Here is a 23,287-nt window from a genome sequence, read left to right on the forward strand (position 1 = left end):
TTTTTCCCTTCAGTGGTTTTACTATAAGATTTTGATAGGAATTTCTTTGCCACGTGTAGATTTAGGAAAGGAAAATTTAGGCATCTTTAAAAAAATGTTGTAAGCTTTAAGGATTTTGATCCCTTTACTCGGAACGGGGACCCCCCCCCCCCAGAGACTAGTAGTTGTATAGAGCGCATGTAGCATTAATTAAATAAAGTGGGATTGGATCAGAAAATAAGAGACTATTTCAGAATGAAATTAATGAGATAACTTAAGATAAAAATTTGGAAATTACGACTTAAATTAGATATATCACGCTACAAGCAATTATGTTAATTTTATATTAACATAATTATATAATATCATTAATTATAATATAAATTTGACTTTCTGTCGTTCTGACAGATAAAATGCAAGATAAATTTTCCTCTTTCTCTTAAATTTGTAAACATGCCCCGTTTCGAAAATGTATTCTTAATGCAAAAGAAATTATTTAAATATCGAAAGCATTTTTGCACTAATAATTAACAATTAATAACAAATATTATGTATTTCATTTAGACACGATTGAGGTGAATATTACTACAATGATTTTGTGGAATGTGTTGCTTCTCTTACTGTGCTCAAAACGTTAGGCATATAAGTGTTAAAAATTTTAATCAAATTTTATTTTCAAGGAATTTGAGCTATAAGCATATAATAAGTCTTAAAAATTTAATAAGCATATCATTAAATAACTATACCTCTATCAAAACTATAAGCTTATATTCTTAAGATTTTAACAAATTTTGTTATCAAAGAATAAGATCTTTATGATGCAATGTTAATTCATTGCATATTGGATACTTACTCCATTATTTGATGCTCTAAACAGCATAATTATAATAATTTTGAATATATAATTTTAGACATTAAGATATAGGAAAAGGAATCTCCGAGGGGTTCTGAATAGAAGATTCTGTAATGTAATTTTAATTAAATGCATCTAGTGTAATATGATAAATTTCATCAAAGAAAATTTGTATTGTAGAATCATCCATTTCATACAAGGGGAAATAAACTAATATTTGAAATTGACATCCACTGAATTGCCTTTGCGTGAAAATTAATTTATACTAGAACGTTTACGTATGAAATCAATGTTTATGTACATTAAATGAATTATGAGTCTCGTGTGAGCAATTTATCTCGCCAATAAATTGTGTTTATCGTGTTATTTCTGCGCAAGTGCATATTAAATGTAATTTTCTAAGTAAAAACCAACGGAAGGCCAAATATAATTTCTGGTAGCATTTTGTGGATCTCCAAGAAAGCTACATTATTGTAAGTCTGCCCGCATCCGTTGCGAAGCACGAGAGGCGTCTCGCCCAGTGATAAATTACTTCACTCGTCAGTTCTTCAAGGCCAAGATATGTTAATGATTCGTCTGGCCATATCTGGTTTCTCTTCTGTGACACCCACATCTCACAATATGAATAAATAAATCAGCTTGTATTTGTGTCTGTGCAATTAAACAATTATAATTGTTTTTCTGTAATTAAACGAATTATTTTCTGTCCATATAAATATTTAAATCGTTAATGTTCGCAATAAAATTATTTCATAAAACTTATCCATGATTATTATGGCAATTTCTTGGTATTCATTTAACTTAATGTAGAATTTAAAAAATTAATTTGATTCAAGATGGAATTCCCAAAATTGTTTGACAAAATTTTGTATTCATTTCGGTGTGTTCAACTTAACAATTACTGTAAATTGCATTAATATTTTTTTAACAGGGATAATTTTACTGTCAATTCGATGATTATTAATCAATTCGATAATTTTGATATCAAAATCAATATATAACCATTTTTTTAAAAGTTTAAAGCATTGTTTTTTTATTAAATTCTTCCTAATTTTTCTTAAAAGAATTAAAAAGATCTTCTGGAACTATTTTTATCATATAAGATTAACTCGTAAAAAATTTCAAATATGCAATAAAATATTTTTCGGGTATTTGTATTCACTATTGTGAATTGCAATCGATTTTCTTCAATATCATGGATAAAAGTGAAAATAAGTCCTCCAACCCCTAGAAACACTGATTTGTTAGATACGCTATTTTAGCATGGTATGTAAATTTTGTTTACCATGTCTATTATGTTAAAAGATCGTTCATGGTTTAAAAATACATCTATTCCCAAAAAGAGGAAAAACAGTTTGAATTGCATCTCAAACTGTCCTCATTTTATTTACGATTTAGAACTTTCAAGGATTTGCCTTTATTACCGACTTGTTTCTTATCGAAGTCACTGGAACTATGCAAATTAAAATTAACGAACGTAATGATGAATGAGACAATTTTTTTATCTTAACCAGTTTTTATCTGGCATTGGCAGACGGTATTATGATCATTAATTAATAAAAGTGCATAAAAAATACCAGCTTGTTTTGATTAGAAGCCTAGTTGAAGTTGATTGGAGTATGAGGTTTCTTAGTATCGAAACATTCCAGAAAGATCTGTGGGAATTAATACTGTTTGCATGGCAGTCAGATGTCACTTTTCCGTCAGATGTTGCCAAAAAATGGGAAATCCATCATCATTATATCTGGAGATGGCAGTGCCAAATTCTAGTAGCAATAATTCAGCTTTGGAAATCTCAAGGTAAGCTAGGAACCAGTCTTGGAGAATGGTGGGAGAGGGGAGACATGGATTCAAAATATGCGTTTACTTGCGAGCTAAATGTGTTGAGAGAGAGAGAGACAAATATATTTCTGCCTTGAACTCTATTTGCTCGCTGTGTCACTGATTTGTTGAAATTACCCTTATTCTGCGAGAACTAAAAACACTCTTCATCTTCAAGTTGACATAAAATGTTAGTAATGTTTTTAACGAGAATTTTTCTCCTGCAAAACAACCATTTTACGCTATGATTACATCTTAAAGATGAATTGATATGTTTTCAAATGAGAGCACTTATTTATTGACGATATTTTCTGTTATGGAAGACTCATTTATCAGTAAAACACTTAGTTTGAAAAAAAAAATGTATTTCGTGTCTGGCTATGGCAATTTTAAATTGTGAAAGTCTGTTTAAACGCTTTATTTTTTAAATGAGACTCGCCATTTTTTTAATTTCGAATTTTCTTTATTCTATGGATGAATCGTCTACTAAACGAATTTGGTCTTGCCTGACTTTCCACGTTTCCACTGCCTTCACAAAATCTTGGAATCTCTAGTAATTTCCTGCGAATTCGAAACTAGTTGATAGAAATGGCTATAGACTGTCATTTCAAAAGAAATCCGGATGTCAGTGTCTGCGGCTTACACAGCAAGGTCAAAAACAAAAGAAAACAGCCACGTAATTGCATCGAAAGAGAGTTGGTTCCAGACACTTTTTAAAGAGCATGCTGCTGTGGCGTGCTCTATTTTTAACTTCTAATTAATCACTTCGTAACAAAGAATTAATTCATATGAGTATCATTTAAGTCTTTTAACGTTTAATTAAGAATGCATTTTGTCTCTTTGACGTCAAAGATAGTATCTCTAACGAAGAGAAGTTCACAGGAAACTGTTTATGATGACTTGTTTTTGTGCTAGAAATAATTTATTTACAAATACTTCATCGTACAAAATATTTACTTCTGACTGAAGAAATTAAAGCCATTTGCCAAGATATCCTAGCACATCCAAAACGTCTTTGAGTTATCTTTTAGCATAACTAAATAAAAGGGTTAACTGCTAATATGAGTCAATGTTCTTTTACATTATTTACCGAAAGTAAATGTTGAAGGCATTAAATTTGTATACGACCTAAAGGTAATAAAAAAAATCAAAGTCCATACCCTATCCTTCACGATGAATGTTATTGTTTACTCATCAATCTATTCATATATGAGTGGGCGTACAAAGTTTTATTTTTTTTCGTGATATTTCAGTTTCGGTAGGTTCACGCATACACAATGCGGAAATGCAAGACATCCGACTTTTCAGTAAATACGGATATTAAATGATTTAATTTTGCTTGTGATATCTAAATCCATTAATAATCTAACTGTATAACTCTTAGTTTTCAATATTCATGGAGAAACGTACTACAAATATATTTCTCTTTTCTTTGGAAAGTGGTAACGTAGAAGACAGTACGAAAACAAATGAAATAGGCATCAAATATTACCTAGTTTTAAAAATTCAGATTTCTGTCTCTGCGCAAGCGCAATAATAAAGTATTCCACTGTAACAGGGTTATGATTCAACCCTGAAATTTGAATATAGACCATAATACAGTTTTAGGAAAGTATTTTTCAAGAGTTCTTTTGCAGGATTGCATTTAAATTACGAATTAATTGTATTTCTTTCTTTATAGAAAAGTACAGAATTTAGTCAGTGTATGAACAAAGACGATCTAAGAGAATTTCAAGTTACTATTCTTGCATTTATTTTACTAAGCATTTTTAGCAATTCCCACCTTTTCCGTTTGGAATAAAATGGCTCATAGCCAGATTTCTATTTTGTCAACATCAAGAGGAAAAAATTCCTTTAAAAGTATCTCATTGATAAAGTTTAAATAATTGCTCTTGACCTGAAACTCAGATTTAATGGCAGTTTAGATTCGTGTAATCATTGTGAATAAGTTTGCTGTCAACAGTTGTTTCTCTGTGGAATTACACTGAATAGAGGTACAGGACCTTGGCAGAAGCACAAGTTCGTCCTATGCTTGAGTTGGAAGAAAATAACCCAAAACAATACACCATTACTTTAAAGACTTGTTGCAGAGTAACAACAGCTGTGAGAAAGCGTGAACTTTGCGCATTTTGGATATTGTGTAGTGTTGGAAATAAGGATAACCAATTCAAACTCTTGAAGAAATTGAAAGGCCTGGCTATTTTATTGTAAGTGTCCGGATTTCTTTCAATGTTGGCCGTAACTCTGAAAATTATTGTTTATTACATTTTTTTATTTTCGAATAATAATTCATGAGTTTCGAATTTTGTGCTGCATATTTGTCGTAGTATGGATGGCACTTATTACGAAAAATGACACCTAAAAAATCCTTTCCATAATGGCCATATATTAAAATGTGATAGATGGATTGTGATGTAATTTTTTGTTACGTCCATTTTGTATAATTTTACGAGGATGTCATTAAAGTATTAATTAAAATCTTTGAAATTTTCACTCGCCCAGGTTTGTAAGAACTAGATTATTTCAGCTGAGCTCAACAACAAAAAAATACCCCAATACAAAAATACTTTCATTTTATATTTTATCCGTATTTTTGATGAAGTAGATAATTTAATTATTATTTGTATAGTCGTAGAAAAATATATATAATCATCTGTGGGAATACCTTGTTATATCTAAATATATATGATGAAACGAGATTAAAAAATAACATTTTTTTTTCTGTATTAAAATAATTCGTCTTTTAATATTGTTAAAAGAATTGGTATAGATGTTTATTTTTTATGCTTTAACCAAAATGTAAATAAAATATTTTAATTTTCAATTGAACATTTTATATTTACCAATTTAATTTTATTTCATAATTTTTAGTCCTGCGTAATTTTTTTTCTTGAGGTATTTGCAATATTATATAAATAATAACTTCAAGAATTTGAATTATTTTTAACTTTTTGAATATTCTCATTGTGGATTTATAAAGTATGTTTCACATGTATGAAACCCTCTTTTCTTTTCTTATCGAAATCATTAAGCCTGTCTTTTGAAAGCATCACCTATTTTCTTTTTTAAGCTTTTATCGAATTTTCAAGTTAGATAAATCTACTGAAGTCACGGATTCATTTTTCTATCGAAGCAAAATATCCTTAAAATGCATCGTTTAAGGAGAAGTAAAGGGAAGTTGCTTTCAAAGGGTTAAGCATGAGTGATGTTAAGTATAAGCTATAAGCAGTATTTTTCTTTCTGCCGGATGCTATTTAAGTCGCCAGATAAAGAGGAGTCTGCTGTTCTACTGTTTCCGGAGATATCGCCACATAAGACATGTTATGGGCCGCAGTTTTTTGTAGATAATGCAATCTACACACTCTTATAATAATTTCCCAAAATAAAATTTTCCATTTTTGTGGAAATTATATAATTATAGAACTTAAAGTTTAATTGTCAATGAACATTCTGAAAGTTCAAAAACCATTTTAATTCGGTGGAGGAGAAAGAACATTTCTGTACAGTTGTCATTCTACGAGAATCGGCAGTTACGAGTAGTTTAAAGCTGGTGTTTCTTAATTCATTTCATTTGATTATGCTGTCTAAATATAGGACAATTTTCTAATGTTGGTGTTTGTTGAAATGGCAATCCAATTCCTTTAAAAATTAAGGGCTCAACTGCAATAGTCCTTCCAACAATGTATTCGAATGGCTGGTAGGCTTTTTATATACAGTGATTACTATTAGGGTGTCCCAAACATTTTTCTCATCGCGCTATGAATGGCCTTATCTGGCTTTGCTTGTGCAAACATGCAGTCTTGTCTATTAGCCGTCTATGTCATTAACCCAAAGCTCTAAACTGTTGCAAAGCCGGGACTACACCCCCCCAAAAATTTTGTTCATTTGTTGAGATTGGAAAGGCATAATTTTCTACGAGCTCCTTCTTCAAGATGAAACAATAAATTCCACTAAATACTGTCATCAACTGGATCAGTTGAAAGCTGCCATAGCAAAAAAGGTCGAAATTGATGAACTGACGAGGCGTTGTTTTTCATCATGACAACGCGAAACCACATATTGCATTTGTCTTAAGAGAAAGGCTCTTAAAGTTTGAGATGTTTTACCGCATCTTGCATACTCTCCAGATCTCGCTCCATCTGATTATTACTTCGTTCTGTCCTTAAAAATTTCTCTTCGCAATAAGCACTTTAAATCCATCATGAAATAAAAGCGTACCTCGATGATTATTTCTTGTCCAAAACACAAGTTTTGGAAAGAATGCATAATGAGGCTTCTTGAGAGATGCAAGAAGGTAATAGAACAAAAGGGTTCTGGTATAACAAAATAAATAGCATCTTAAAGAGTAAGTATTGTGTATTCATTTCATATTAGAAATCGGAAAGAAACTTATGGGACACCCTAATACAATCCATAATTTCAGTTTCGGTATTTGCTTAGACAATTTTGTACAAATACATTTCCATAAAATTTTTTGTCAATAAGCAACTTGCCATTTTATCTTTGATATTTAATTTACAAAATAAAGTTTATACGGATTTTTAAATTATGAAAAAGTCCTTTGGAGCAAGCCTCAAAAATGAAATGTCCCAAAATTAACGCAAAATTTGAATTTGCCACCATTCATGCAGTTAAATGTTGGCAACTCTATTAAAAACATTTGACAGTTGATAGTTTAGGGTTAGTAAAAATGGAGTTATATAGTTCTATAGTTTGAGTGGAATTATATAGTTTTCATTGTTGTACTATATTATAAAAATAATGAAAATCTGGCGGTCACAGTTCCAACATTTGAGAATTGGCCCCCTGCATCGCGTGATTTAACACCATTGGATTTCTTTTTATAGGATTATTTGGAGTAAAAGGTCTATGCCAACAAGCCCATAAACACGTGCATCAAAGAAAAATTCAACGCTGCATCAAAGAAATTCAGCCACATTTATGCAAAAGAATCATGAAAAATTTCGACAAAAGAGTATGCACCAGAAAAGCAGTTCAGGCCATTTGCCCTGTGTGTTATTCTTTACATGACTCTATCCTGTGTACTTTGATTATCAGCTGTCAATTTTTTTTTTTTTTTTTTTTTTTGTTAAGAGTTGCTAACACTTTACTGCAAGAATGGTGGCAAATTCAAATATTGTCTTAATTTTGGGATACCCTTTATATTATATTAATCAACAATTTGAATGTTTTCTTCAGATATTTGAATTGCTTGTTCTTGAACATTGGATATTGATTTAATAGGCTTTCACAAATTCCCAATAATCAGCTGCATCATTTTGTACTGTAAAGAAAAGTAATTCTTTAAAAGAAAAAAAAAATACATTTATTTATTTTGATTGAACCTTGAATAGTCTTTCTTGCTTAATTTCTGCGCTCTGGGCACAATTTTTTTATCGATTTCTTAATTTTATCTGCTGATCGGAAATCTTTTTCTTATCTTTAATCCAATTGGAACCTAATTTATTAATGTAATCGCAAGATAAAAAGAAAAAAAGTTTCGGGAAAACTAAATAAATATAGCTCTTCCGCTGCTTGTAAAAGTGGCAGATTAACCTATTTAAACATCATTGATTCCAAAAATCGAACTCTTGTCTCTTTTGCAGAAGAAAACCCAAGAAGACATGGCTGGTCGTGATCCCTCGAACCTTTGTAAGCTGACACTGAGCAAGTACATGAGTCTACCTCAACCAAAAGACAAGGTACAGTGCACATACGTGTGGATTGATGGAACTGGTGAAAATGTACGTTCCAAAACGAAGACCGTGGATTTTGTTCCGAAAACACCCGCAGGTGAGGTTTAAAAAAAATTCCATCCTTAAAATCTTGGAGATATATTGACAACGCTACGTCTTATCGCTTGCTTATAAAAGTGAATGTGCGTCTGTGTGTAGTGTATGTTGGTGTTCTATAGGCAAGACTGTTTAACTTACTGCTACCAAATTTGGCGCATATATCTCGGAGGGTGAGAATGTGCACGACTAATCTTGAAATTTTAATTAATTATTGGGAAAAAAAATGGTAAGATGCAGCTAACTTCAGAAAATACTATTACATAAAAATGAACTTGCACCGTTTCAAAATTAAAAAAAAAAGTCTTTCTAATGATTAATTAATATCATTTTTGATGCATTTTGGCAATTTCATAAATATATAATGTTACTTAATTTCCAATAGTAGATTGCATTGCTAAAATTTAAGTCATTTCATTGTTTCATCAAATATTTAACTGCGTGATTTTCTTGTTTAAAAGCTAAAGAAGTAGGATTCTGTTTATATTCGTTCAATTTACAAAATAAAGGGGGGGGACAAAAAAAGCGAATACTTTTTTTATAACGCTATGATAGTATGAAACTGTCTCCATTGGAAAAGTTCATGTGCACAATAAATAGAATTTAAGGGAGACATTTAAAATAATATGTCAAACAATTTCAGAATCATGGACATGAAGTTGTATCTTATATTATTATATCTTAAGCTTGTCTTAAAAAGTTATCTTAAGATTTATTTGATATCTAGTAATATTCTCGGCAAACGATCTGGTTGCTTGAGACGACTAGTTCCTAATAATAACAACGACTACAATACCAATTTTCTATCAGTTCTGCTCCAGTATTAAAATAAAACTAATTTGTTTAAATTACAGTAGTGAAAATAATATCAGAACGTTTCATTCTAAACTTTCTGAAGTCTTAAATTATTAAAGCTTTCAGAACGAACAATAGAAATGTTGATTCAATTTAGACTTATAATTTAATTAAAATATTAAAATGTGTTAGTTCTTATTACTGAAAAAATTACGCGGAATATTAAAACCTTTCAAGTATCAACTAGCTCTATGAAAGCTGCGTCATAACTCGAAAACAAAGTGCCTTCTAAGTAAACAGAGAAAATTTGGTAGCGAAGATGCCAAATTTTGCAACTTTGGGACATACGAGACAAATCAGTGTTGCGTTTATCCATGGATAAAGTTTAATAACATTTGTTGATGTATTTCACGGATCTTTAAATTTTTAATTTGACTTTTTAATAGCTTTGTGTAAAAGCAATTAACATTATATGTATATTTTCACAATATGTATTAAATAATCCAATCTAAAAATTTTGTTATTGAAAAATAGGATGTTCTTATTTCCATTAGCTTATACACTTTTGTTATTAAAGTGCTAAAATATTCGAAATGAATAGAAAGTTATTTTTTGAATTAATAGTATAATTTAAATCATTAAAGAATATTATGAAATTTTCAATTGTTTAACTATATTTTGTTACCTCTGATTAAAGTTAAGGACTTCTCATGATTGTAGTGCCATATATCCAAATCTATGCCTAAAGAATAGTTAATAATTTCTATATCCTAAACATTTTATTCTTAGAAATCGTATTTAAAAATAAATGACTGTTTATTTTAGAATTTCTTGATATGTATGTTATTCTTTATATCATAAAATTATATTTTATCAAAAATTATCAAAACAATCTAACTTTTTTCGTAATAGTGAATAATTTTTCCTATCAATTCCATTCTTCACCCGTTATTAAGCAAATAATGAATAAAATAAAAATTACTTAATCTATCAATGAATGTTATCTCAGTTTGAAGGATAAGTAATCATATCACAGTGCGGATAAAAATAAAAAGATGCATGCAGAAATGCATCCTTTTTTATATTATTAAAAATATTAGTCTTTGTTAATATTCAATTTGTTTAATTGAAAAATGTTCAGAAGCGGCACTTTAAGAAATATTTAAAAGCAGTAAATCTTTCAAAAATTTTTATTTCAAAATTCATATAAATGTTTCTTTTAATATGTATTTTTTAAAATCATTTAAACAACGCATCTCATAAGTTATTATGAACATCGCACTAGTTCTTTTCTTGGAAAACAAACTTAATTGAATTTTGAATTTAAATGAAACAAATTGCAGATTTCAGCTATCGCTTATCTATTTTAGCTCTTATATCTAAAAAAAAGAAAATTGAATCATGATTTCCGCATTAATATAGAAATTCGATATTTCTTTTCAGAATTTTATACAAATGGAGAATCTAGGAATTAATAGCCTTAAACCCTTTTTTTTATAAACTGTTGCAGTAATTTATAGAGAAACATGCGAAATAGTTTTAAGTTATTTTAAATTTAAATATCTATCTGTAAATTATATATTAAATATTTGTTTCTGTAGCAGTTTTTAAATTAAGGTAGAAAGAGTAGAGATCATCTTAATCTAAATTGAAATTACAAATTTTAAGAATTTAAATATTTATATATATATTCCAATGGGAAAATTCTAAAATCTGGAAATAGCATAAATTGTGAAGAAATATTTATATATATATATATATATATTTCTTCTGATAAATGGAAACTTCTTCACTTGAAAAATATAATTTGCTTCTTGATATCGAAACGGATAAATATTTTATTTAAAATACGATTCCATGTTGATTGTCATCTTACAGTCGGTATCTTTCAAATTCACATCAGCATTTCGTTATTCAAATTCCAAGTCGTACAATATGTTGTACTAGTCTTAAACATACGGATGTTAAGCCGACCACCTGCCCTAGATAAATACTCGGTGCAATCTGGATCAATAACAAGTCTTACGCTATTTTAAACTCCTGCTTTCTTTTTGAAGTTCTAAATCGGATGCGTGCTGCCTTGTGATGTATATATTATGAACAATCAAGAAAACGCAAGTTCTGAATGTGTTTCCGTAAAAATTATTTCACGCTAAAATGAAGTATAGTTCTTTTTTCTTTTCATTTACGAAATCTACAAAGAGAAAATGGGGGGGGGGGGCTTCAAGATTTTGATGAATATCCATATTCTAGAACGTATGGTTGCCATGACTTGTCTCAAAAAGTTTTGTTTGGGTGTAATGTTTTAGTCAATTTTTTTAGTCAAATGACTCGAATTGACGTAATATTTTTCGGAGATTTTTATTTTTACATTTTGTCTTATCTTTTATGTTTCACCTCCTTACAAATGAAAGCTGCACAAAAATAATTTCGCATTAACTTATGATGAAATATACTAATTATTCACACCGGAATAATCAGTTATTTAGACTGAGATAGTTCAATGCTATCTTTAAATTTGTCATGAAATTGATTTTTATAAAATAAGACTAAAAAAAAAAATAAGACAGATATTTCAAATTTGCAGTATCTCAAGATTGCATCGACATTCTTTACTAATATATACATAAAATCAGTTTGGCCTTTCTACAAGTCGCATATTCATGAAAGGTGTTAAATATTTTAATAGTTTAGCACGTTACTTTCTGCTTTTCTTTCACTGACACCCAATAAAATTTTAGATTTATATAATTTTCACTTTTCACACGAACTTAGTTAAATAAAATTTTTTAAACTTTTTTTCTTTAATCTATTGTGCTTTGTTTCCCGCCATTTATCGTATATTCTGTTTTTAACTGACCTACTACTTAAATCCAAAGGTAACCTCTTTAGGTTGTAAACTTCTGATCTGGACGAATGTTATTTTGAAAATTGGCTTTACTGCAAAACTATCTGTATCAAATTTTAAACCAAATCTGTATGCTTGTATGTCGTCTTTTTGTTTATTTGTGTATATGTGATTACAATAACTCAAAACACAAGTTAAATAACTAAAATTTGATACGCAAATCCCTTTTTAGTGACCAGCTTATTCGCCCAGTTTGATATATTAGATTAATAAATATAGAATGCCTTTAAAAAAATCACTATATTACTGGAAAAACATGAATTAACTAAACCTTCTTCAAACTTCTGAACGCGCTAAATAAAGTTGTATATTACAAAATAAAAACGGAAAAGTTAAATTCAATTTCTGATTCTTTTACCAATCAATTTTCAATAATGATTGGTAAAAGAAAGTGTGATCGAATTTTTAAATCGATGAGTTTGAATTTCATCATATTATTAAAAACATTGTTACAGATTTAGTATTAAATTAAACAAATTAAATTTGAAAAAAAAACATTAAAAATAAAAAGTAATAAAAAAAATTGAAATTTATGAATAAAAAAAGTAATTTTTAGAGTTTTCAGATAACGATAAGTCCATTTTTGTGAGACTAGTTTTGGAAGATATGGTCATCAGTTTCCATTGGGAAGTCTTCGCACTTGATTAGCATTTTGCTTTACGCTTATTTCTTTTCTTTTACATCTTTTTTCATCTGACTAAATTGAGAGTTTTTGGCGATAGTGAAGCCGCTCCAAAACATTTCTAATAATTTTAGCTCCATTAATTAGTGAGGCGTTAAATTGAGGGGAGCTGTAAAGTTGTTCAGTGTTTGCAGATGCACCCAATGACAACGTATTGGTTCTTTCTGCGATTTTATGAAACGGTAGTCTTCACTTTCGCAACTTTACAATTCTAGTTCATTCAAACATATACCACTGCATATAATCTTTTTTTTTTTCTTTTCTGTGTAATTTATATCTTTAGCTAACGTTCATGCGTTTTAGAACATTATATAACCAGTTACTGGTGTGACATGGCACATTCATCTTGATGCAGTTTTTATATAAATAATTTTAATTCTGAAATCTTAATCAATACAGCAGTTAAGTTAAAGGAAAAAGTAATATTATTTGAAAGTCTCTTAAATCAACACTTTCTGGTTTCGAAAGCTGATTTTTCTCCCAATGTATATTTGTTTTTCCAGTTAACATTACAATGAATTCAGGCGGAATCCTAGTTTTATGAGCATCTAGTTTCAATTATCAAATAAAACATTCTTCTTAAATAAAATAAATGAACTTCGGAAGAACTAATTTCGTATTCTCCGCTTGATTCAAGCTTAAATTTCGATTTGCTGCTTTCTTTATAAACATTTTTTTATAAAACTGATTTTAGTTCTATTGAAACGATGTGCAATTTGCTCTGTTCAAACGATGTTCATTAATTCTATTGTATCTATCTATTATATAGTCTTGAATACATTGGAGATCTTACGACATAACTCATTCGATATCAAATGTTGATATAAAATTGTTGGACAAGGTTTATTAATATGCAAAGCTATTTTTGGATTAAGAAGCATTTTATAAATTTTTCCCATGCTGTGTTTCCAGATCTTCCTATTTGGGACTACGATGGTTCCAGTACGTATCAGGCCGAAGGTTCCAATTCCGATGTCTACCTGCACCCAGTTGCTCTGTACAGGGATCCATTCAGGGGCGGAGACAATAAACTCGTCCTCTGCGAAACCTACAGGTTCAACAAGAAGCCCACTGGTAAAAAATCCTCTATTCTTTAAATGCACTCTGAATGTAAGAGATCTCTGGTCATGCATTGCCATCTGCATTATTTATTTGAATTTCTTTTTACGAATGAGATCTCTGAATGAATTATATGAATAAGAGAGCAGAATTTTATAATAAAAATTGAATCGTAGTTGATGGAAATATCCTAAAGATTACTTTTAATTTTGTAATTTATTGATGTAATTGTTAATTTATTGATGTATTGATGTAATTATTGATGTAATGTAATTTTGTAATTAATTGTAAGTTATTGATTGTCATATTATCTTGCATTTTATTTACCAGAGAAAGAAAAAAATACTTCCTAAAGATGCCATTCAAATCATTAATTAGCTCCCCCTTTTTTCTTTACTTATTCTTTACCCCCCCCCCTCAGGGCTGCGGTGTCCTGGTGGTAAGGTCTCGGCTTCGGAACCAGAGGGTTTCAGGCTCAAAAACTGATTATATCGAAGAACAATCGTGTTAGCGGATCAAATCCGTCTTGGCCAAATGTCCTTCCCCTGGTGTGGTGCGGAAGTTTGAAGAGGTGGTGCGAGCTCAGGTGTTTTCTTTGTCATCTGACTGCCGTTAAAAATTACGAGGTCCGTTCCAAAATAGCTCTAATGACGTTAAATGGAACGTTAATGACTCAACTGAACTGACCCCGTCCTCTTAAAATGGAATGCATAGCAGCTTCCGGAATAACTTTTGAGAAGTATTCATCTGTTTTAAACAAACAAACAACAACAAAAAAAAGCGATCCAGTTTAAAGTTTTTTTTTATCAAGTTACATTAACCATGAGGACCATGAAACATATCGAAGTTATATAATACTCTAATATTAGTGCGCCAGAGTGCACAAACCTTAAACTGGGAAAAATTATTGCTTCAGTTTGTTGAATCATGAGGGAACTGTACGGCTATTGAATTTATGATCTAATTTTTCAAAACTCGAATCGGAAACGGTCACCTTTGTACTTTGATGTCATTCCCCTTTAATGGTGTCATACTTTTGTAACCGATTACATCCCCAAATTGAAAATTAAGGTGAGCACAAGAGCAATACCAAAGCATCATTAGCAGTTGGCCTTGACCCAACCTTTCCTGGGAAGAGAAACTCGTTCCTTGTTTTCCCGCAGCAGCAGTTTCCATGACAACGGCCGCATTTTACATCACACTGACAACAAGCCGACTTCTCCCATGCCGTTTGGCTTCCAAAATGCGGCCAACGCTTCATCTCTGTTTTGTTTGTATACTACATATTTTTTTTAACAAGCTGTAATGTGCCTGCCTGTTCTTAATAAATCTTCTGCAAAATAAAGATTGAAAGTTTTCTCTTAGCAAGGTGACCTAGGAAATTTCTTTCTTTGTTAATTTTTGTTACAGTTCCAAAAGCTATGTCAGAATTATTTTTCTTCAATTAAAAATAGAACCACGTTTGTTTTAGTTTCGTATTCTGAAAGATTGGTCGCGTTTATTTACTGGCAGTTGAATTCGCTTTCCAGATAGCAAAATGGCGAAAGTCTTTTATTCATTTGTTTCTGGCTGCTTGCACTGTTTCATGAATGCCACAAAATTTATTAAAAGATTAGTGAATTTTAAAGAAAGTAATTCTACTTTTTCTTTTGTTTATATAATTATTCTATTCCAATGTTTTAAAAATATTGCTTAACAAGTTTTCTGTGGTTTTCTGTATATTTCATACGTTAGCAGCAAACATTTATAACTGCAACAATAAACTTCTTGTTTGTTATTTGCAGTTTTATTGTTGCAGTAAAGAAGAAACGCACAAAACTTTTCTTTAATTATCATTCCCTATTAAATTATTAATTTTCATGTTCAAAATAGGATTCTGAGGGTATTGATAATGATATTTAGTTACTATTTATTTGGTGATCGATTAAGTCAGTTTTTTACAAAATAAGAGTAGGAAGCATTTTAAAACGTTGTTTTCTTATTAATAATTAAACTAGCAGTCTTCGTGATTATTGGAGTCTGTCTGCTGTAATATTAAATAGAATTCTTTAAAGATTGCAATAATGAAGCACTATAAAGTGTATGCATATTACTTTCATCAAGCTCCCCATATTTTGTCATTTTAACGTTGATTACAGGCTGGCATATTGTTTGTAAATTGTGACGTAAAGGACAGATTATTGGACCTTGTCATATTTTGTACAGAGTTTTATTGAGTAGTAGTTGCTCTCCAAGAGTTTGTTAAATTTATAAAGTTTTTAATTAAAAATTTCATATTCTTCCTTTTTAAGGTATTATTACACAAAAAAACACATTTTTACATCTTTTTGGAATTTAAATAATATGCTTTTCAATTATAATTTAATTTACATATAATTTTCTAATTTCAGTGCAATTTAAAAAATATTTTTTAATATTTTTACAAAAATATTCTTTATTGTTTCAGTTATTGTATTGAATTCGTGCACGTTGCGACAATATTAAAACATTGTGAGCATGTTATCATTTCCATATAATAAACAAATTTTTAAAATAAAATTAAAAATAGATACTTAAGCATAAAGCATTTTCTTACCAAGATTTTTTAAGCGATGGCTTGAATCTGTGTTATATTTTTAAAAATGTATTGTTTGTATTTTGAAACATAAAGGGTTTTCTCAATGTAATGAATATAATTTTTCTTTTTTTTTAAAGGTAAAGGCAAAGATTTCCTAAATTAGTACGAACTTTTCGATATATTTGTTTGATATATAATGACGCTGTTATAACCAATGTTTTCCCCCCTTTTATTTTATTTATTAACATAAAAATAGTAACTGTTTGTTAAAAATATTAAATGCGAGGGAACAAAATGTCTAGTAATTCCTTTTCATTTCATAGCAACACGTAGAATTAATTTTTTCAATAAATAAAATAAAATTTCTTGATTTGGAATTTTAATGACTTTTAAGTTTGGAAATATATTTTCTTACTGTACGTTGCTTATAGTACTCAGCAGCTTTATAAAATACCTAAAGGTAATCATACGCTTCAACAAGTGTGTTGGATGGCAACGCTTTTAGATCTCGAACAATTCTATGTAGCCATACCATCGGATAAACTGACAACATGGCTAGTAAACAGCCATTAAACTTTTCTAAGCATGTTTGATTAAGCATATTATACATTTAACTGCGGGATTGTAACTCGTTTAAAAAGTAAGAGTTACTAATTATGTGAATGGATAAATGGGTTTTGTAATTCATTTATTTCTTGGTAGACAGTAGAATTACTGACCGGTTGTATTTATAGATACCAACAAAAGATGCTCTCTTGTTCAAGCTATGGAGAAGGCCAAAGAGTTCATCCCTTGGTTTGGACTCGAACAGGAATATACTCTTCTAGATACCGACGGACACCCATTCGGATGGCCTAAGAACGGATTCCCAGGACCTCAAGGTAAAAAAAGAATGACTTTCATTCAGATTAACCTTGACTACAAAAAATTCAGTATATTTCATTCTTGATTTCTTTTTTTGTCGTAAAACTTACCTTATATAAGTTTTGCGAAAGTCAGTCTTTAGGTTTTGATAAATCCAAAGTAATGACTATGATAAATGAAATTTGACATTGGGCTATACATTAGTTGCATCAAATTTTGAGTTAATCTTGATAGTAAAAGGTACTGTTTATAAACATTTGATATTCTTTGCTATTACTGAGGTCACTCAATGCATAGAAAAATGCGCCATATTTATGATTTTATAAGAAACTTGTTGGTTTAGCATTAAAAGAAAACACTAATCTGTGGGGGTTTTAACCTGGAAACAGAGGGAGATGATAAATAGTGCACAGTTAAATAAATGTTATTGTGTATAAATAAATACTTAATTTGTGAGATGGTATTGAAATAGAATAAGGTAGTATTCTTCGAAAATTATTTTCTAAAGTTATTGGCAGAAAATATTTTTAAAGGGGGGGGGGTAGGATTGTGATGTTTTAATCGCTTTTTTTATTATTGGTACCAATTAAAAATATTCGATTCCATAATACACAGGCACTATGATTTTCCGCCACATTTTATAAGTGATAAAATATCTGACATAAAATAGCTCATTATACATGAGGAAGAAGGGGGGGGGGGGGAATACGCCAGATAATTTAATTGCTGTCAGTTTAAAGGAACACATTTTTGGACTGAATTGTTTTTCTCTTTGCTGTTAATCGATTGCTGTTTGTAATAAATTTCTGGATACTAAATATTGTTTCTGCTGTGCTCAGGCCCTTACTATTGCGGTGTCGGAGCAACCAAGGCATACGGAAGAGACATCGTTGAAGCTCACTATAGAGCTTGCATGTATGCTGGTATCAACATCAGTGGAACAAATGCCGAAGTTATGCCTGCTCAAGTAAGTAACATTTGTGCATATCTATAAAATAAAATAAAAATAAATGTCATATCTTCTTTAGAGAATATCTGCATTTCTGAAACGTCTTTTAAATAAAAAAAAATTCTTTTAAATAATTGACACAAAACTGAATATTTTATGTATTGTAACTAGGTTCTATGCTAACACTTCAGTAAACAACAACAAACAATGAAAAATTATCTACCGACTTAGGGTTTGATGGAGAATTATTCATTAATTCCTACATTTGTGGGAGTTGAATAAGAAACTTCTTTTTTTGTGTGTGAACTGATTATTTAAATAATTATCTAATATATCGGTAGATAATTTTTCTTGTCGTTTAGTTGAAGTTTATAAAATGGAATCCTGAACTGAAATAAACCAAAAGCCGGATATGGAAATTCAACATTTACAATTTTTGAATGGAAAGTCCTCGGGTTATAAAATGTCAATAAATGTTGTATACCAATAGAAATTATGCTTTTGATTGTTTCTTTTATTAAACAAAATTTGTTTAGTCAAGGTTTTGAAAAAAATACTTTACATCTAAAAATTTTTCTTTTCAGTATTTCTTGAAATTGTATTTTATATAAAGTTAGTCATATAATTCGCAAGATTTTTTCCCCAGAAATACTTAATTTTTCAAAAAAAAAAAAAAAATTTTGAATAAAAATTCTATTTTTCATTGAGTTATCGTTTGCAAAATAATTTTATTCGATTAAACGTTTTATCTTCCTGTAGTGGGAGTTCCAGGTTGGTCCTTGTGAGGGAGTGTCCATTGGGGACGAAGTGTGGATGTCCAGGTTCATTCTTCACCAGGTGGCTGAAGAGTTTGGAGTTGTGGTGTCTTTCGATCCCAAACCCATGCCTGGAAACTGGAACGGAGCTGGAGCTCATACTAACTTCAGTACTAAGGAAATGAGAGAAGCTGGTGGTCTGAAGTAAGTGGCACCTGAGATGTTTCAGTGTTAGCTCTTTCAAGTATGGTGGTTTAATTAAATCCAACTATTAATACTTGGATATAAGTGGCTCAGGAAATAAACCATCATTCTTGAAAGAGTTAAATATTTAAATTATTGTTATGATTTCATTAGTTTTCAGCATCTATAATTTTATTATACGGTATTCGAATCATATTTCCCATTGTAAGCCATAGAGTTAAGCCTAATAATGTAACTAAATGATTTGTACAAACTGACAATGTATTTTAATTACATTCTACAAATATAAAAACAGAGCTAATTTATAGACTGTTTTAATGTAACATATGCTTGATAAATCTCTATCTGGCTACTATTTATTATCATTGTTTTCATATCTGTCAACACTTGAGTGGCATATAGTACTTCACAAATAGAAATATATATTTCCGGTGATTGAATGATCGTGCAAGTTGATCGTAGAATGAATTTGTCTTCAAGTATTTGAATTCCATTCTTTGTAGCATGTCATGCTAATCGGATATTTTTTTGATATTGGACAACGTTAGTCTCAGTTTAAGACATTCTAAAATGTTGTATCGTGGATCTATAAGCGCTTCTCAAAATTTATTTCTACAAATGATTTTTACGAAATTATTAATGAATGATAAAATGAAGAGGCAAATTAAAATATTAAAATTAAATATTGTTTTGGAAAGATGTTACAGCAAAGTTATGGAAAACGATTAGATTTAAGATTGTCCGATCGCCAAAGTTGAATTAATTCAGGAGGCTATTCCTCGTCAAATGTAGCATTGTCAGTTTTGATTGCAACCCTATAAGTTATTTGTAGCAATTTTTTATAGACATCCAAAATGGCGGACTTTAGAAGGATTGGCATGGTTTTATCGTGCTTGGTCTTGCTCAAATCTTACTCGGAAAAGCTTGCTTCTCATTGTAATATTCAACAAATCTTGCGTAGTATCACGTAGCATTCGTTAAATGTGTATAAAAATTAACAGCAAAAAAAGGGGGGATTGATTGTTTAACTCTTTATTATTCAATGTTTATTTCTTACTGTACAAATAAATGTTTAATTGTTCTTCCTGCTGGGTATATTAGTTATTATAGCTAACAAATTTGTTAGCTATAATAACTTGCAAGATTTATTAATTTTTAAAAAAAGGGGGACAAATTTTGTCTGTTAAAGATGCATGTTATACAAAAACAATTATATTAAGTCTAGAAGGTTAATTAAGATTACACTTCTTTTTAAATGAGTTTCATTTTATTTGTAAGTAATGAAATTCGCAGTCTAAACTTTAACGTCAATGATTTTCTTCTAAAGGTATATCGAAGAAGCCATCGAAAGACTTTCCAAGCAACATATTCGTCACATTCAAGCCTATGATCCTAAGCAAGGTAAGGACAATGAAAGGAGATTGACTGGTCTGCACGAAACCTCCAGTATTCACGATTTCTCGGCCGGTGTCGCCAACAGAGGAGCCAGTATTCGCATCCCTCGCCAAGTGGCTGAAAAGAAGATGGGTTATTTGGAAGATCGACGACCATCTTCTAACTGCGATCCATACGCTGTAGCAGATGTTATGATTCGTACTATCTGCCTCAAGGAGTAAAAAATATTTGTAAACGTTTATATATAATTTGAAAATGATATTCCATAATTCTTTTCTGCTGTAAATCTGAAATATTTAGATCGTAGAACGTATTTGTATTATCTGAATGTTAACAGGTTTAATGTTTTGAACAGTGTTTTTAAAAGTGTGTCACTGCCAAGTGTTTGTATAACACGTTTCATCAGAAAAAAAAGTATGAATTCCTATTTTATGAAAAAATTTTTGAACAAAGTTTAAATCGATAGTTAATGAACTCTTTTTTCCTGTTTTTATATCAAAATAACAGTACAAAACTAATTTTTATGAGATTGTTTGTAAAATATCGTTTTAACAAGATTTTCATTCCATGGTGCACAAGAGATGTCTATTTTATTTGACTAAACAAAATTTTTATATCAATTATTCATAGAATATCAAGTTGCATTTAATGCAAAGTGCCTTAGAATAGTTCTATCAAATCGATGTTGTGTGTGAAAAATGTATTCTAAGTGTACATTAAATGTTAATTTTTGAAACGTCTTGTCTTTTTATTATTCTTTGTAAAAATGCATATAACCTACCTTCTGATATGAAGATCATAGATCTTTTCGAATCGGATGTTAAATTTGAAGATTCTTAAATATATAATTTCTGTTCTTGGCTTCTAACATATCGCTTACATGCTATACTATCCACAAATAGGCAGATGTTAGAAAATCGGATGAATGTTACAAAATGCAGTTAGCAATTTGTCAGTATTTAAACAAATATAATTTTATTCCTAATTAATCGCCTTTAGCGACCAGTTGGTTTGTGGAGATTAATAGTTGCTGAAAATTTCAATTAAATATTGTTTAATATGATCTTATTGTCTTCCACAGAAAAATAGTTTTAAAGTTCAAATTTTGATAAATATATAATTGCTATTTTAAAAGCTATACCATTGTTTATGGTACTATACATTTTCGCCGATTGCGGCGTTGATAACTCAAACCTTTAAATAGTGAGTTAAGTAAATATTTCATTAAAAGATGTTGGGACTTTTTAATGAAGTATTTAAATTTATAATTTGAGAAGGGGTGACTGGGACTAATTGTGAGATTTTTTGGAAAATATTTCCGGTTTCATGATTTAACTACTTTTTTTATAGCTTAATTATTCATTCGTACAGTCGTCAAAAAAAAAAAAAAAAAGCGCGGAACACCTTTAATTTTATTATTTATTACCGCTATCACAATCAAAATCGTCAATTTCGTAAAATTTTATTGAGATTAATTTCAATATAACAAATCAAACCAGTAAAAAAATGATAAATGTAATTAAAAAATTTCAAAGTAATCAAACTGATTAACTGAGTTAATTACTATCTTAACAAACCTCTTCCTTTAATCCGTTTCTATTGGTACCAATTTTGTGAAAATGCGGTAATACAATTAAAAAAACACACACCTAAGTTTGAGTTTAGATCAGCAATAGTTATTCAAAACTTGTGGGCTGTTTTAATTTGATCCGGGTATGAAGCATACTGCAGCAGATGAGTAGCAAATTATAACATACACACACATTAAAAAAAAAAAACTCTTTGCCGTTAATGTGGTGAAGCTTTATAAGCCAGATAACAGCTACGAGACATGAGTAATTACTTTTGTCTTGTGGTCATGCTACGCGGCTACGAGCCATAAGGTTATGAGTTCGGTCCTCGTTTATCGCCAATTGCAACAGTATCGTACACTTCTACTCAGCATGAGATTGTTGCGTTTACAAGGGCTTGGTCGGAAATGGATTCGTGGTGAGAAATAATTTTATGAAGTAATATTAGCAAAGGAAATGTAGTCAAGGCTTACAATTTTTGTTTGTATTTTCAGTCTGATTTGCATTGCATTATAATTTATTGCTGGGGAAGCAGAACCATTTCAAAATGGTAAAGGTTAAATACAGTCAAGTTTATAATTATTTTATATATCAGGGTTTATAATTATCAGGGACTTAACAAAGATATGGCTTTATTTTTTTCGCCACTAGTTCATATTTTTTTCTTTCAAAAAAAAAAAAATCAAGAGTATGAGTTACATCGGCACCATGGGTATCTACACTCCACTTGCTTCCCCATCGTTACGCCACGATTTTTTTTTTTTTTTTTTTCCATTGACAACCTATCTATTCCTATTTAAAAAGTAAATTCTCCCATGATTTAATGAATGTTTTTACAAAACTAGTTTGCTTACATGAAAATAAGATTTTTCTACATTATCAGCAAGATTCAGTCAAGAAATATGATCCCTAAGTGAGGTTCCATTGTATTTGCTTGTGCTTAAAAGTTACTTAAATATTTGAACATTTTAAATAGGGAAGACAACACTTCCTAAAATTTAAAAATAAAGCTGACAAAAAGATTGAGGTTGTTATTTAAATATTTTTAATCCTTTGGATCAAATGAATCTTAAATTTTCATTTGTAAATCAACCATTGATTTA

General features: G+C 29.9%; 1 protein-coding gene across 3 annotated transcripts in view; it reads left to right on the forward strand.

Moving 5' to 3' along the window:
• The window catches only part of LOC129983612 (glutamine synthetase 2 cytoplasmic-like), a 57,356-nt gene extending 36,007 nt beyond the window's left edge, over positions 1–21,349 (forward strand). For all 3 annotated transcript variants that reach the window (XM_056093140.1, XM_056093142.1, XM_056093139.1), the window contains exons 2-7: positions 8,260–8,446; positions 13,743–13,904; positions 17,181–17,327; positions 18,150–18,277; positions 19,019–19,218; positions 20,546–21,349. In XM_056093140.1, coding sequence (XP_055949115.1) covers positions 8,278–8,446; positions 13,743–13,904; positions 17,181–17,327; positions 18,150–18,277; positions 19,019–19,218; positions 20,546–20,834 — 1,095 coding nt within the window. In that variant the 5' untranslated portion in view covers positions 8,260–8,277 and the 3' untranslated portion in view covers positions 20,835–21,349. The remainder of the gene's footprint in view (positions 1–8,259; positions 8,447–13,742; positions 13,905–17,180; positions 17,328–18,149; positions 18,278–19,018; positions 19,219–20,545) is intronic.
• The last annotated feature ends 1,938 nt before the right edge of the window (positions 21,350–23,287 follow it).

The sequence above is a fragment of the Argiope bruennichi genome, chromosome 9, assembly GCF_947563725.1.
Source record: "Argiope bruennichi chromosome 9, qqArgBrue1.1, whole genome shotgun sequence".
Lineage (NCBI taxonomy): Eukaryota > Metazoa > Arthropoda > Arachnida > Araneae > Araneidae > Argiope > Argiope bruennichi.